This window comes from Haliotis rufescens, unplaced genomic scaffold (assembly GCF_023055435.1).
Source record: "Haliotis rufescens isolate VD_foot unplaced genomic scaffold, xgHalRufe1.0.p SCAF_12, whole genome shotgun sequence".
NCBI lineage: Eukaryota > Metazoa > Mollusca > Gastropoda > Lepetellida > Haliotidae > Haliotis > Haliotis rufescens.
In genome coordinates this window covers 28505459-28522722 of record NW_025963802.1, presented here as the reverse complement: position 1 = coordinate 28522722, position 17264 = coordinate 28505459, and the positions used below count along the sequence as shown (strand labels likewise).

Sequence of the window (17264 nt, the reverse complement as noted above, 5' to 3'; positions counted from 1 at the left end):
GATATTTCTTCAGTATGTTTATTACAAATTTGATTCCGAAGCAAAACGACTATGTCATTATTAATTTAAATCCTGGTACTGGTACCAAGTGTTTCGAGCTTTTAAATGTCACAAAATAAGTGACACAAAAAAGGTGGAAATTGTGGTTGGAAGAGAACCTCACAATGTATATATAAACTAACAAGCAAAAGAAACGCCACGTAACAGTTTTCTAGTCTGAAACAAAACAGACACAAAATGTAGTAACAGCTCATGTTTTGTTGTAAAAAAAACCAATTATTCAAAATTATTTGAAAATGACAAGATCAAAAACCATGTACTTAAAGTTCTGCGGACATGTTAGCCATTGTAATACAGTCACGTTGTTGGCGTGCAGAAAGTCACTAGTGACTTAAGCTGTGTGAGGGTTGGTGTTGTCCTGCTGAAACAGCGTCCGTGGGTGTCGTTGCAGGAAAGGCAGTTCGACAGGTCGCAAATCCTCATCAATGTAACGACGTGTAGTGAGATTTCCGTCGATCATGACCTGATCTGTCTTCTGGTCCCCGCAGATGCCACCCCAGACCATGACACTACCACCTCCATAAGGCTCCACTTCTTGGATGCAACAACGTGCCGTCCATTAACCACATCGTTGTAAGATTCTAACCCGCACATCAGACTTGAAGAGCTGGCACCTACTCTCATTGCTGAAAGGCACTCTTTGCCAATTTCTCTGCTGCAACTACTGTACAGTCCTGGCCCATCTCAGTCTGTGACATCTTCGACGTCGGGGCATCTTCGTTGTTTTAAACGGTTTCATGTAATGAGAGAGTACAATCCTGCTCATGTTTTATACCAGAATTTCAAATGGGTAACTTTGTGCACATTTTGCAGGTTTTAGAGATGAAATTCACTTTTCTCGCAAATCACGTGAAGCATGTGCACATGTTTACAGGGAATAGGTAAGCTGCATTCCAGCTATGTGTTCCCAACTGTTTTTGTGCTGTATGTCAAATTTATTAAAAACTGACGACCACTATTTATTTGGTGGCATTTCTTTTGCCCGCCAGTTTATATACTGACAGAAAACATTTGCGCAAGTGATGCAACGTATACACATTTTTAACACTACTTGCTACCTCCTATCAGGGCAATAAGAAAGGGAATATATATGTGTAGAGTCTGTATGGATGAATGAGGCACACTAGGTCCAGTGTGGGAAGCTTGGTGAAGTGAGAGGCATGTATAGTACTACACAGTTCTTCAGCAGGTGCAAACAGTATTATTAAAACAGAATGATTTAACATATACCAATAACAAAAATTAGGGATCACAAATATTTATGGTTTGTTTTTTTATGTGTGCTCAGTCAGTCTTCACTACAAAAAAGATATGCCCCCAAATATTCATGATCCCAAACTATTTTTGTTCAGTATATTGCTTACTGAACAGTGAAACCTTGTTAATCAACACCCTGTTATTCTGGAAATCTTGCTCTGCGGATGATATACTGTAGGGAAAGGATGTGTAAAAAATATGCAAAGGCCATAACGCACTATTCATTACTCGAGGGATTGCAACTGCAGGGAGTTGGTGTGAAATTGAATCATCCAGATTAGCTAGGTTTCATTGTAATTCTTTATCTTAGTGATTTACTTAATGCTTATCAATTACCAAACAGCGGAAAAATAATCCATAATCATACTGTTGGTACAATTGTTTTTCTGAAAGATTTTACAGTTATAGAAATATTTATTGATAGATTTCATGTGGATGCATGAGTTGAACATGCTGTCTCTGAAGTTTGATCACAGAATCCTGATTTGTCACCAATATTGTGTACGTATTCTAATGTTATTTTGGTCCATTCTTAAGCCATTTCTGCATGTGTTTTGGTGAAATGTGATATGTAGTAAGTATATGTTATGTGCAATTACAGAATACATTTTGTACCATATTTTCATTTTTGACCCTGCTTTTAGTGTGTTTGTTGTATATGTTTGTTCTTGGATTTTGAAGTTTAAATAGTGTGTATGATCTCATCAATAGTGTCTGTAAAACTCTCACAGAATTCTAATATTGTTGTTAACATGGTGGCCAGGGCCCCCTTCCACAAAGTGATCTTAGTGCTCAGATGATCGTAACTTCCATTCTTATACAAAGACTTACAACAGGCATAGTGCTACGATGGCCATGTTGAACGGAATCTGGGCCACGTTCCACAAAGTGATCTTAGTGCTCAGATGATCGTAACTTCCATTCTTATACAAAGACTTACAACAGGCATAGCGCTACGATGGCCATGTTGAACGGAATCTGGGCCACGTTCCACAAAGTGATCTTAGTGCTCAGATGATCGTAACTTCCATTCTTATACAAAGACTTACAACAGGCATAGTGCTACGATGGCCATGTTGAACGGAATCTGGCCCACGTTCCACAAAGTGATCTTAGTGCTCAGATGATCGTAACTTCCATTCTTATACAAAGACTTACAACAGGCATAGTGCTACGATGGCCATGTTGAACGGAATCTGGGCCACGTTCCACAAAGTGATCTTAGTGCTCAGATGATCGTAACTTCCATTCTTATACAAAGACTTACAACAGGCATAGCGCTACGATGGCCATGTGGAACGGAACCTGGGCCACGTTCCACAAAGGGATCTTAGTGCTCAGATGATCGTAACATCCATTCTTATACATAAACTTACAACAGGCATAGCGCTATGATGGCCATGTGGAACGGAACCTGGGCCACGTTCCACAAAGTGATCTTAGTGCTCAGATGATCGTAACTTCTACTTATACAAAGACTTACAACAGGCATAGCGCTATGATGGCCATGTGGAACGGAACCTGGCCCACGTTCCACAAAGTGATCTTAGTGCTCAGATGATCGTAACTTCCATTCTATACAAAGACTTACAACAGGCATAGCGCTATGATGGCCATGTGGAACGGAACCTGGGCCACGTTCCACAAAGTGATCTTAGTGCTCAGATGATCGTAACATCCATTCTTATACAAAGACTTACAACAGGCATAGCGCTATGATGGCCATGGGGAACAGAACCTGGACATTGTGAGATTAGATACAGGTTGAGCATTTGGTAACAAATAACATGTGGCAGGTTTTGTGGTGTATTTGAAATTTTTTACATTTGGCCTTTATGTACTTCAGTGGCTGTCAAGGAAATCATGTTGGTAATGTAGTATGGACTCTCTGCTCAACTAATTATCAAAGTTGTGTCAAAACTTCTGCTACAAATTACCTTTATGATCTAGTGTTTGTAAGTATTCCAGAAGTATTCAGGTGAGCTACAGAGCCTTGTGGCAGTAGTTTGTTGACGTCTGTGGGATTATAACCTTTTTCAAAACGAGGACCCAGACAACCTTTTGTAGCCATTGAGTATTTACTCACATGTTATCACTCACATTGGGTATTGATAGTTTACTTTGAGTATTCAATATATACTTTTGCTCCCTTGGGTCCAGTCTTTGGGCATGTTACTCTAATGAGTAGACATTTTAAAAGAAATCTGCTTGAAATGCTGTTTCAGGGCACTTCTAATTTGTATCTGTTCGTGTGCTGCCCTAAGTATGTAACATGTTGCATAAACTTAGCGATATACATGTCTAATTAATGATGAGTGAGACGTTGTGACTTCTTATGTATAAACACTGCAGTGGAGTTCATAAATGTGTGATGCCTGCACTCGATCAGTATATAAAGATCGAAACCTCGTTCCACAAAGCGATCTAAGCAGTAAATAAAGCGACAAAACCCTTTCCATATCCAATAGAAATCTCTGCATAAAGCAGAGTCGATAGTATTGTCATAACTTTTCTACAATCACATAGACTTACGAGGAGTGTTCATTAAAGATTTCCCCTAAACCACTTAGGGTTATCATAATTGGTTGAAATTTCACATGTGTAATGATACATGTATCTATGCGTTATGTTTGCAGCACCGAACTATTAATCTTACCACTTTTACAGGTGTTATGATCAAGTAGGGTGTGACAGTGGAGCCAGTAGAATACCGAGCAGTGATTAGGTTTTTATATTTGAAAGGTCGCACACTAAAAAAAACTTTCGATGAAATGAAAGCAACTTATGGGGAAGATGCCCCATCATTTGACGTTGTTAAACACTGGCATCGCCAGTTCAAGTGTGGTCGGACATCTGTGGAAACAGCTGCCATTCCTGGTCGCCCCCATTCAGCCATTGATGAGGACACTATCCATCAAGTGGAGACGGCCATTTTGGCAGACCGACGTATAACTGTTCGCTAGTTAGCACAAGATGTCAAGATCAGTGTAGGGTCTGTGGAAAAAATCATCCATGACAATTTGAACATGCATAAGGTGTCTGCACGATGGATTCCCAGGTTGCTCACACCTTTCCAAAAGCAGGAACGAGTCAATTGCTCAAAGGATCTTTTGGACATGTGCCAAAAAAAACAGGCAAACTTTTTTGACAGACTTATCACACAGGATGAAACATGGGTCCATCACTATGATCCTGAGACTAAAGTTCAGTCGATGCAATGGAAGCATGTGGAGTCACCACCCCCAAAGAAGGCACGTGTCAAACCCTCTGCAGGCAAGGTTATGCCCATGTGTTTTGGGACCAGCACGGAGTAGTGATGATGGATTTCTTGGCAAAGGGTACCACAATTACAGGAGCTTATTATGCTTCACTGCTGTGGAAATTGCGGGACGCTATCAAGCTTAAGAGGCGTGGCATGCTGACCAAGGGTGTCTGTCTCCTGCAAGACAATGCTCCAGTACACAACTCTCATGATGCCCAGACAGAAGCGCGGTCCTGTGGCTATGAAATCCTTCCACATCCTCCTTACTCTCCTGACCTTGCACCATCTGACTTCCACCTCTTTCCAACCATGAAGTCATTTTTGAAGGGAAAACGTTTCACAGATGATGAAACACTGATTTCTGAAGTCAAGTCCTGGTTTGAGACACAAAATGAGGGCTTTTACAAGCGAGGTCTCCATAGTTCCATAAAACGATGAGAGAAGTGTGTAACTCTTGGTGGTTCCTATATGGAGAAAGACTAATACCTATGCCAAGTTTCATTCCACTAGGTCCATCGGAAGTGGGTCAGGGGAAATCTTTCATGAACACCCCTCGTATGACAGTCGTAGCGCTGATAGCCTTGTGGAATGGGATCCTGTAAAGAACAACATCTATGCAAGTTCAGATGTATACATTAGGTAATTACACAGAATGTGGTTATACTGTAGGATGGTTGAAATTTTTCATGTGTATTTGATTTATTTTGCAATTTGTATGCAAATACACAGTTTAACTTTCAGGCAAGTGAGATTTAATCTTTGAGACTTTTATGCCTTGTTCTTAAGAAGCTATGCCTTGTTCCTATGAGACTGAGGCCACAAGAACACATGCCTTGTTCCTATCAGACTGAGGCCACAAGAAGCTATGACTTGTTCCTATCAGACTGAGTGAGGCCACAAGAAGCTTTGCCTTGTTCCTATCAGATTGAGGCCACAAGAACGCATGCCTTGTTCCTATCAGACTGAGGCCCCAAGAAGCATTGCCTTGTTCCTATCAGATACAAGGGTACGTGACTAAGATAGCCTCAATGATGCATTGTGGAAAGAAGGATACATGACTAAGATAGCCTCAATGAGGCATTGTTGAAAGAAGGGTACAAGACTAAGATAGGCTCAATGATACATTATGGAAAGAAGGGTACAAGGTTCTAAGATGCATTGTGGAATGAAGTCTCCATCACTAAGATAGGTTCTAAGATGCATTGTGGAATGAAGTCTCCATCACTAAAATAGATTCTAAGATGCATTTTGGAATGAAGTCTCCATCACTAAGATAGGTACTAAGATGCATTGTGGAATGAAGTCTCCATCACTAAGATAGATTCTAAGATGCATTTTGGAATGAAATCTCCATCACTAAGATAGATTCTAAGATGCACTGTGGAATGAAGTCTCCATCACTAAGATAGGTTCTAAGATGCATTGTGGAATGAAGTCTCCGTCACTAAGATAGATTCTAAGATGCACTGTGGAATGAAGTCTCCATCACTAAGATAGGTTCTAAGATGCATTGTGGAATGAAGTCTCCATCACTAAGATAGATTCTTAGATGCATTGTGGAATGAAGCCTCCATAACTAAGATAGATTCTAAGATGCATTGTGGAATGAAGTCTCCATCACTAAGATAGATTCTAAGATGCATTGTGGAATGAAGTCTCCATCACTAAGATAGATTCTAAGATGCATTGTGGAATGAAGTCTCCATCACTAAGATAGGTTCTAAGATGCATTGTGGAATGAAGTCTCCATCAATAAGATAGATTCTAAGATGCATTGTGGAATGAAGTCTCCATCACTAAGATAGTGAATGAGTGAGTTGGGTTTTACGCCGCTTTTAACAGTATTCCAGTTATATCGCGGCGTGTCAGCTTAATGTGGGAGGAAAGCCCGAAGTGATGCAGGCGTCAGACGTTTACCATTTCGGTGAAACCCACGAGCACGGGTATGGTGCCGACAAACCTAGAAACATAATCGGGGCGAACCGAGATTCGAACCCACAATCATAGGTTTCTTGCGTGCCGAGGGAAGCAACTCTGCATAGCGAATCGCAGCGCCTTAGACGACTGGGCCACCCGTGCCCCCCACTAAGATAGGTTCTAAGATGCATTGTGGAATGAAGTCTCCATCAGTAAGATAGGTTCTAAGATGCATTGTGGAATGAAGTCTCCATCACTAAGATAGGTTCTAAGATGCATTTTGGAATGAAATCTCCATCACTAAGATAGGTTCTAAGACGCATTGTGGAATGAAATCTCCATCTCTAAGATAGGTTCTAAGATGCATTTTGGAATGAAATCTCCATCACTAAGATAGGTTCTTAGATGCATTGTTGAATGAAGTCTCCATCACTAAGATAGGTTCTAAGATTCAATTTGGAATGAAATCTCCATCACTAAGATAGGTTCTAAGATGCATTTTGGAATGAAATCTCCATCACTAAGATAGGTTCTAAGACGCATTGTGGAATGAAGTCTCCATCACTAAGATAGGTTCTAAGATGCATTGTGGAATGAAGTCTCCATCACTAAGATAGGTTCTAAGATGCATTGTGGAATGAAGTCTCCATCACTAAGATAGGTTCTAAGATGCATTGTGGAATGAAGTCTCCATCACTAAGATAGATTCTAAGATGCATTGTGGAATGAAGTTTCCATCACTAAGATAGATTCTAAGATGCATTGTGGAATGAAGTCTCCATCACTAAGATAGGTTCTAAGATGCATTGTGGAATGAAGTCTCCATCACTAAGATAGGTTCTAAGATGCATTGTGGAATGAAGTCTCCATCACTAAGATAGATTCTAAGATGCATTGTGGAATGAAGTTTCCATCACTAAGATAGGTTCTAAGATGCATTGTGGAATGAAGTCTCCATCACTAAGATAGGTTCTAAGATGCACTGTGGAATGAAGTCTCCATCACTAAGATAGATTCTAAGACTCATTGTGGAATGAAGTCTCCATCACTAAGATAGGTTCTAAGATGCATTGTAGAATGAAGTCTCCATCACTAAAATAGGTTCTAAGATGCATTTGGGAATGAAGTCTCCATCACTAAGATAGATTCTAAGATGCACTTTGGAATGAAGTCTCCATCACTAAGATAGATTCTAAGATGCACTTTGGAATGAAGTCTCCATCACTAAGATAGATTCTAAGATGCATTGTTGTTTTTAAAATTCAATGGTTTATTGATTGCTAATTTATATTTTTTTCAGAGTCATCTGGATGACTTCAAGGATCCGTTCAAAAAGCAAGGAGTTGATGGATCCAAACTAGCTGTAAGTTGCCACACCTACACATGTCTTCTGTATTTTCAAAGCAGTCATGGCCACGTAGCAGTTTCCCAGTACAGTTTAAAATACTGTTTCAGTACAGTTTGGGTGTGACATGAATATAAATCCACGTAAGCGTTACGTAATGGCCAAGTTTTACAGATGAATTGTATAAACAGCCTTTTGATATCCATCTAATGTTAATTTTGATTGGTTAAAAGTCACAATTATTTTCACATGAATCTGCAACCTCACATTTCATGTTTGGTGTTGAAACACACTGAGGCAGGTGATGAAAGGGTGTTCAATCTAACAAGTCATGACTTCAGTTGTCTGCATGTTGCATGTGTTTTTACTCTAGTCCTCTGTTATTGAGTTCGTTTCATGCCATGACAACTGTATTGTTTCACTATGAAGTACCCCCATGGACTTTCCCTTGCTTGAGGTTTTATATTTTCAACCAAAACCTCGGAGTTGTGTTTTAAATACACATATTCACTTTTTATCCCCCCTGGGATATAGCGATCAGCCAGTCTGTCTGGTCGTCCGTCTGCCTGTCCGTCCGTAATCATTTCCTTTTCCGGGGCAGAACTCAGTGTATTTGATCGAAACTTGGCATATCTATCAGTTACATACTGAAGTTGTGCCTTTAGCTATTTAGGAATTTATGAAGAATATTTTTTTTTTACGTTTCCATGGTAACAAGTTGGACTTAGGTTCTATAAGGGTGGTGTTCGTTTCCGGAGCGTAACTCAAAAACCATTAAATACTTTCTTACAAAACTTTGCATGTCTACCAGGCATATACTGAACTGGTGCCTTTTGCTATTTAGGAATTTTATTATTTTTTATTTTTTACATTTCCATGGCAACAAGTTGGATTTAAATTTTCATATAGGGTGGGTTCACCGTTCACTTATGGAGTATAACAAATAATCTGTTAAATATTTTCTTGCCAAACATTGCATGTCTATATATCAAGTACATACTGAACTGGTGCCATTTGATATTAAGGAGTTTTAGAAATGTTTATTTTAGAATTTCCATTGCAGCTATTTTGACGTGGGCTAAGAGAAATGTTGGGTCAGTTACCTGGTTTGGGACCATAACGTGTTAAAATGGGCGGGGGATATAAACTGACGTCCAAGAGAAACTTTACCAGAGTTTGAAATCACTCTTGCCCAAAAACAACAAAACATACATGCATGAAGTAAAGTGTATTGAGAAGATCAATATATCAACATAATCAACACTGAAAATGGCAATCATACCGCGTCCGAGAATGACGTCAGAGCCCCCCAAAGTTGGGTGTGGTCGTTGTCGAACACGACGATCCATCAAGTCCCAGAGGTGTTCTATGGGGGACATGTCGGGTGAGCGTGCAGGCCACGGCAGGACGTTGACGTTGTTGGCTGCGAGGAAGTTAGTGACAATTCTGGCTGTATGGGCTCTAGCGTTGTCATGCTGATAAATGACACCACGTGGCTACTGTTGGAGAAATGGTCGGACAACTGGACAAAGAATGTTATCCATGTAACGCTGAGCTGTCAAGTTTCCGTCAACGATGACCAGCAGTGTCCTCTCCTGCCCACAGATCCCTCCCCACACAATGACACTCCCTCCACCATATGGTACGACCTCCTGCACGCAACACGCCGCCGATCGTTCACCCCTTCGGCGGTAAACACGTTGTCTTCCATCAGCCCTAAACATACAGAATCGACTTTCGTTAGTGAAGACAACCCTCTGCCAGTCACATCGTTGCCAACGTCGTACAGTCCGGGCCGATCTAAATCGCAGACGACGATGTTGCACTGTCAATAGCTGTCCTCTGTATGGTCTAAAAGCCCTGATTCCATGAGCCCTGAGTCTCCTGGCCACTGTCTGTCGACTAACCCTGTGACCTAAGGCATTTGTAGCCAGGAGTCAGGAAGTGATTTCGGAGGTGCAAGATACGCAAGTACTGGTCATCATGGGGTGTAGTCATCCTGGGTCTGCCTGTTCTTGGCCTGTCAGCAATCCTTTGTCTGTCTGTAACGTTGCATCAAGTTGGTAATGGCAACACGGGAGCAACCGAATGTTCGTGCAATATGGGCGTAATTTGTCATTTGTTTGCATTAAAAAAACACACAGAAACACACGTTTTACTTTCCATTTCATATGGATGCGACCATGGTGGATCTTTTGTTGGTAAACAATGTATGCTTTTTAAAGAATATTCAACTCCTGACTCATTACATACAGAATTGCACATTTACTTATGGTTACTTTACAGACAGCTGCCGGGGGGGATATGTCATCTTTCTGATGACTCTTGTTAAATGTTAAAAGTCAAGGCAAATCTTGAAAATCTTGAAAATCCACAAAATAAACTGGTCTATAATGGACTATATTATGATGAAAAAAATCTTATTCTCATAAATGAACTATATGGTTTGTTTTAAGTAATAAGAGTAGAGTCCAAGTGCAGAAAACAATGAGGAAGGTTAGTTTGCTTCACACTTTACTGACCCTGCAACAGGAGAGTAGAGAACAATGATGGTGGAGTGTCAGCTTACATCACATATATCACTGTTATTTCAGGATTCTCATTCTACTTCCTAGTATATGTGCAGGAAACACAGGGCATGTCTTCATTCACTATAACCTGACACATAGCTCTGTACATCCTTAGGATTCCACTTTACACCACAGGCTGTCACTGAACGAGGGTGAACACACAGTTACTGTGAGGGTCAAGGGTATATTTGTCTTTTTGTGAGGGTCAAGGGTATATATGTCTTCTTGTGAGGGTCAAGCGTATATATGTCTTTTTGTGAGGGTCAAGGGTATATATGTCTTGTTGTGAGGGTCAAGGGTATATATGTCTTGTTGTGAGGGTCAAGTGTATATATGTCTTGTTGTGAGGTTCAAGGGTATATATGTCTTGTTGTGAGGTTCAAGGGTATATATGTCTTGTTGTGAGGTTCAAGGGTATATATGTCTTGTTGTGAGGGTCAAGTGTATATATGTCTTGTTGTGAGGTTCAAGGGTATATATGTCTTGTTGTGAGGGTCAAGGGTATATATGTCTTTTTGTGAGGGTCAAGGGTATATATGTCTTGTTGTGAGGGTCAAGGGTATATATGTCTTGTTGTGATGGTCAAGGGTATATATGTCTTGTTGTGAGGTTCAAGGGTATATATGTCTTGTTGTGAGGTTCAAGGGTATATATGTCTTGTTGTGAGGTTCAAGGGTATATATGTCTTGTTGTGAGGGTCAAGGGTATATGGGTCATTCTCTAAAAAAGTAACATTTTGGCCTATGAAAAATCAGCAAATCAGAATTCATTTTTGAAATGTTTTTGTTGAACAGATAAACAACATAACAAATACTGAATACAAGTGTAAAGTATGCAGGCTTAATATGTCTAATTTTCCTTTTTGCAGAAAACTATTTTTGGCATCTCTGTACCAAATGTATGTGCTGTTACCGTGCATAAAATTCAGTTTTTGTCACCGAACATAAATCTAAAACGAATTAAATTTATGATATGGTTGTTGCATTTTGGCATAGTTCAAATACCAACAGCTTTAAAATTTCATTTATTGGCTTTACTAAATTATTAGACTGTAAATATATGCAAACAATGGAATTATTTGCAAAAAGATGTACGATAAACTTGTCTACTGCTTACACTGAAAAGGAACTACCATTATTCTATTAGGTAATAATAGTTATTACACTCATTTTATGAATTATATATATTTTTGTCAGCAGAGTTGAACCAATTATAACTTTTGAGATGGCAGAAACCTGGTGACAGGAAAGACATTCATGGTAACAGGACAGACAACACGGTAACAGGAAAGACAAAATATCTTGTAATTGCCAAAACTATAATAACTATTTATGCGTTCTGTGTTTCAGAAGTAAAGGTAGTCCAAAAAAGGGAAACTCAATGAATGTGCATATCCAAGTGTTAGGTGTATTTTGTATGTGACATTAATTAGATAAAAATGTGAGGTTTGGTAACAGCACAGACAAGCAAAAATTCATAAACCAATCTTATGTGGAATTGCTCATCTCAAAAATAGAACTTGATCAGAAACTCTACCAACAACCTTAATGGCACTTTTTGAGGTTATTGTTGCTTATTCCAAGCAAAAAGCTGTAAGGAAACGAGAATAGTCAACTTTCAAAACTTCAACAGTAACAGCACAGACAAAGTCTGATAACATATTTGCACTTTTACCAAATAATAGCATTATATGATAACATTCATAAATCATTCTTGACCTCATTCATGTGCACATATAAACACAGGTTATTGTTTGCCATGAATTGTTACCAACATATCTTCCCACAAAGAAGACTCAACACAATAGTGGACAGTGATATTTTGGAAGGCTCTGGTACAAAGCTAACTATGTCCTCAAATCGGTACCAGCATTTGTCTTTAAGTTTGCGTAGCCAGAAGAAACAATTTGCATTCCCGTGCTTACCCGCTTTATGCATATATTCCACAAAAACTTCACCTAGCTCTATATCTTCAACATAACCAGGATATGATATGTTATACACAATGACAACAAATTTCCCGGGGCATTCATTTGTATCAACTGGCTGGTGTATTTCCTTTTGTCTTTCAATCTTATCATCGTCTGAACTTTGTACCATTTCCTTACTTGTCTTTTGGTGAATTTCATCATCATTCAGACTCTCCATTCTGTCAGCACACACCTCCACTTCTCTCATTCCCCCACTCAAACACTCCATTCTGTCAGCACACACCTCCTTTCTCTCTTTCCCCCACTCACACACTCCATTCTGTCAGCACACACCTCCACTTCTCTCTTTTCCCGACTCATACAATCCATTCTGTCAGCACACACCTCCATTCTCTCTTTCCCCAACTCACACACTCCATTCTGTCAGCACACACCTCCACTTCTTTCTTTTCCCGACTCATACACTCCATTCTGTCAGCACACACCTCCACTTCTCTCTTTCCCCCACTCATACACTCCATTCTGTCAGCACACACCTCCACTTCTCTCTTTCCCCCACTCATACACTCCATTCTGTCAGCACACACCTCCACTTCTTTCTTTCCCCGACTCATACACTCCATTCTGTCAGCACACACCTCCGCTTCTCTCTTTCCCCCACTCATACACTCCATTCTGTCAGCACACACCTCCACTTCTCTCTTTTCCCCACTCATACACTCCATTCTGTCAGCACCCACCTCCACTTCTCTCTTTCCCCACTCATACACTCCATTCTGTCAGCACACACCTCCACTTCTCTCTTTCCCCCACTCATACACTCCATTCTGTCAGCACACACCTCCACTTCTCTCTTTTCCCTACTCATACACTCCATTCTGTCAGCACCCACCTCCACTTCTCTCTTTCCCCCACTCATACACTCCATTCTGTCAGCACACACCTCCACTTCTCTCTTTTCCCCACTCATACACTCCATTCTGTCAGCACCAACCTCCACTTCTCTCTTTCCCCCACTCATACACTCCATTCTGTCAGCACACACCTCCACTTCTCTCTTTCCCCACTCATACACTCCATTCTGTCAGCACACACCTCCATTCTCTCTTTCCCCCACTCACACACTCCATTCTGTCAGCACACACCTCCACTTCTCTCTTTCCCCCACTCATACACTCCATTCTGTCAGCACACACCTCCACTTCTCTCTTTCCCCACTCATACACTCCATTCTGTCAGCACACACCTCCATTCTCTCTTTCCCCCACTCACACACTCCATTCTGTCAGCACACACCTCCACTTCTCTCTTTTCCCGACTCATACAATCCATTCTGTCAGCACACACCTCCATTCTCTCTTTCCCCAACTCACACACTCCATTCTGTCAGCACACACCTCCACTTCTTTCTTTCCCCGACTCATACACTCCATTCTGTCAGCACACACCTCCACTTCTTTCTTTCCCCGACTCATACACTCCATTCTGTCAGCACCCACCTCCACTTCTCTCTTTCCCCCACTCATACACTCCATTCTGTCAGCACACACCTCCACTTCTCTCTTTCCCCACTCGTACACTCCATTCTGTCAGCACACACCTCCACTTCTCTCTTTCCCCCACTCATACACTCCATTCTGTCAGCACACACCTCCACTTCTCTCTTTTCCCCACTCATACACTCCATTCTGTCAGCACACACCTCCACTTCTCTCTTTCCCCACTCATACACTCCATTCTGTCAGCACACACCTCCACTTCTCTCTTTTCCCTACTCATACACTCCATTCTGTCAGCTCACACTCCACTTCTCTCTTTCCCCAACTCATACACTCCATTCTGTCAGCACACACCTCCACTTCTCTCTTTTCCCGACTCACACACTCCATTCTGTCAGCACACACCTCCACTTCTCTCTTTCCCCCACTCATACACTCCATTCTGTCAGCACACACCTCCACTTCTCTCTTTCCCCAACTCATACACTCCATTCTGTCAGCACACACCTCCACTTCTCTCTTTTCCCGACTCACACACTCCATTCTGTCAGCACACACCTCCACTTCTCTGTTTCCTCCACTCATACACTCCATTCTGTCAGCACACACCTCCACTTCTCTCTTTTCCGTCTCATACACTCCATTCTGTCAGCACACACCTCCACTTCTCTGTTTCCTCCACTCATACACTCCATTCTGTCAGCACACACCTCCACTTCTCTCTTTCCCCCACTCATACACTCCATTCTGTCAGCACACACCTCCACTTCTCTCTTTTCCCTACTCATACACTCCATTCTGTCAGCACACACCTCCACTTCTCTCTTTCCCCCACTCATACACTCCATTCTGTCAGCACCCACCTCCACTTCTCTCTTTCCCTCACGCATAGACACGGTGTTTGAAGTGATCATGTAAAATTACTGCATTTCTTAATTATGTACAACAGTAGGGCGAGCAAATTGAATAATTGTTCATTATTTGTGTCAACTTGGTAAAAAAATCCTAAAATGTCTTTGCTGTCACTGAAAAGTGTCTGTGCTGTTACTATTAAATGTCTGTGCTGTTACCAAAGTTCTACTGTGCAGTGTAATCAGTGTTTATTGGCCAAAATATTAATGGAAAATTCAATTTTTCCTGTAACTAACAAATGCCTAAGAGATAGAGTTTTAAAGACACTGAAACATTGAACAAAACATTCTCAAAATCTCTATTAAACACTAAATTTCTGTGCTGTTACTGTTAAGTGTCTGTGCTGTCACAGTCACTCATAGACACGGTGTTTGAAGTGATCATGTAACATTACTTTCATTTAAATTTGCTAAATATGTTACATTTCTTAATCATGTACAACAGTAATGCGAGTAAATGAATAATTGTTCATTATTTGTGTCAACATGATAAAAAAAATCCTAAAATGTCTTTGCTGTCACTGAAATGTGTCTGTGCTGTCACTATAAAAAGTCTGTGCTGTTACCAAAGATCTACTGTGCAGTGTAATCAGTGTTTATTGACCCAAATGTTAATAATATTCAGATTTTCATGCAACAAGCAAACATACAAAATACATTACCATTCATGTTTTCTTTGTCTTTTAATATATATATGTTGAAACATTTATTGAACACTATATGTCTGTGCTGTCGCCTAAATATGTCTGTCCTGTCACTTTTTTTAAGGTGACAGCAGAGACAGTGACAGGAGAGACAAACTATGACATAATGCCAGCTTAGGACAATAACTTCTCTCTTGCACTGAAAAAAAAGCACACTGGTTGAGTTCCATTCTGACAGTCAAATATACTCATTATATTTGATTTTTTTAATAACAATTTCGGAACCCAAAATGCATGGTGACAGCACAGACACCTACAAAAAGTACACATCAAAAGACAACATTTACCACTTATTTTGAAGACACTGCACCAATATAAATTGCTTGAGCATATGGTGCCATGATAGTACTGGAAAGGAAGAGACCTGCAAAGACCTTAGCCTTCTGGCTTACCAAAGGAGCAATTATTATTTGTATTTGTACTATCTGGTGACAGGACAGACACTATTACTCTGGACAAGATCACTGTTTCCCAAAATAATGAATCCAAGTGGAAAACCAACAGCTTTTCTGCTGTTATCAGCCTTTAATGATGTCATGCTACATAAATCACCAGGGCTTTGGAAAGTATTTGTTCCCAGAGACTTTAGATAATTTGAGAAAGTTTGATTTTTTATTTGTGGACAACAAGTTTCTGCACATTTCTGCACATTTAAGGTATTTTGCTGGCTAACATAAGGTTATAGCAGTAATTTGATCAGAATATTGTATACATCTGATAGATATCTTCATTGTCAAGTAATCTGAAAAAAAGAATTATGAGTTGTTTTCAAGAAAATTCATTTGGACAGGAAATGTTACTTTTTTAGAGAATGACCCATATATGTCTTGTGAGGTCCAAGGGTATATATGTCTTGTGGGAGTCAAGAGCACACACACCACATGCACCACACACATCACACACACACACCACACAGAGCACACACACAACATGCACCACACACATCACACACACACCACGCAGAGCACACACATCACACACACACACACACACATCACACCACACAGCACACGCACCGCACACATCACACACACACCACGCAGAGCACATGCACCGCACGCACACACACACACACACACACACACACACACACACACACACACACACACACACACACACACACACACATCACACACACATCACACACACACACACATCACACACACACACATCACACCACACAGAGCACACACACACAGCACACGCACCGCATACATCACACACACACCACGCAGAGCACATGCACCACACACCACACACACACACACCACGCAGAGCACACACACCACATGCACAGCACATGCACCATACACACCACTCAGAGCACACACACAGCACACACACCACATGCACCACACACACCACACTTGAACTTGAAAAATAGGCTGATGATTTTACAGTTTTTTGAGAAATTAAGGAAGTTGAGTGATTTCTTTTTACCAGGTAACAAAAAATTATGATCAAACGTGAAGTGCCAAAAGTCAACAACGGCCATTTCTTGTAGTTGTGTGCAGCAGATACTTTTTTACCTTGCGATGTTTTCTTTTTGAGGTAAACATACTACTGAAAGTTGTGATATTTTGCAAGCTGGGCATTGATGCATACCATATGTAACTTAAAATATACACAAAGCCTACTCGATAAACAGTTATTGCGTTTCATTTGGGGGTGTCCTTCAACTATGTGCCTGTCGACTGGGTTCAACAGTAGCTTTGAGAGCATTAATGTACCATTGTTCTTAGTAGTTGAAATAGTCCTGCACATACGGCTGCTGAAGGAAAGTGGACCCTGTTTCCTGCAGTGTAATGT

At 40.7% G+C, this 17264-nt stretch overlaps 1 protein-coding gene across 9 annotated transcripts in view; it reads left to right on the top strand.

The window, feature by feature from the left end:
- The window catches only part of LOC124116520 (lymphocyte cytosolic protein 2-like), a 107293-nt gene that overhangs the window by 7213 nt on the left and 82816 nt on the right, over window positions 1–17264 (top strand). For 7 of the 9 annotated variants that reach the window (XM_048393485.1, XM_048393480.1, XM_048393477.1 and 4 more), the window contains exon 2: window positions 7797–7859. Coding sequence is in view for 8 of the 9 variants with exons in the window: in XM_048393480.1 (XP_048249437.1) it covers window positions 7797–7859 (63 nt within the window). In the remaining variant the exon portion in view is untranslated. Of the gene's footprint in view, window positions 1–1741; window positions 1819–5389; window positions 5586–7796; window positions 7860–17264 lie in introns of those variants that run through there. The other 2 variants (XM_048393478.1, XM_048393479.1) reach the window with 2 other exon arrangements.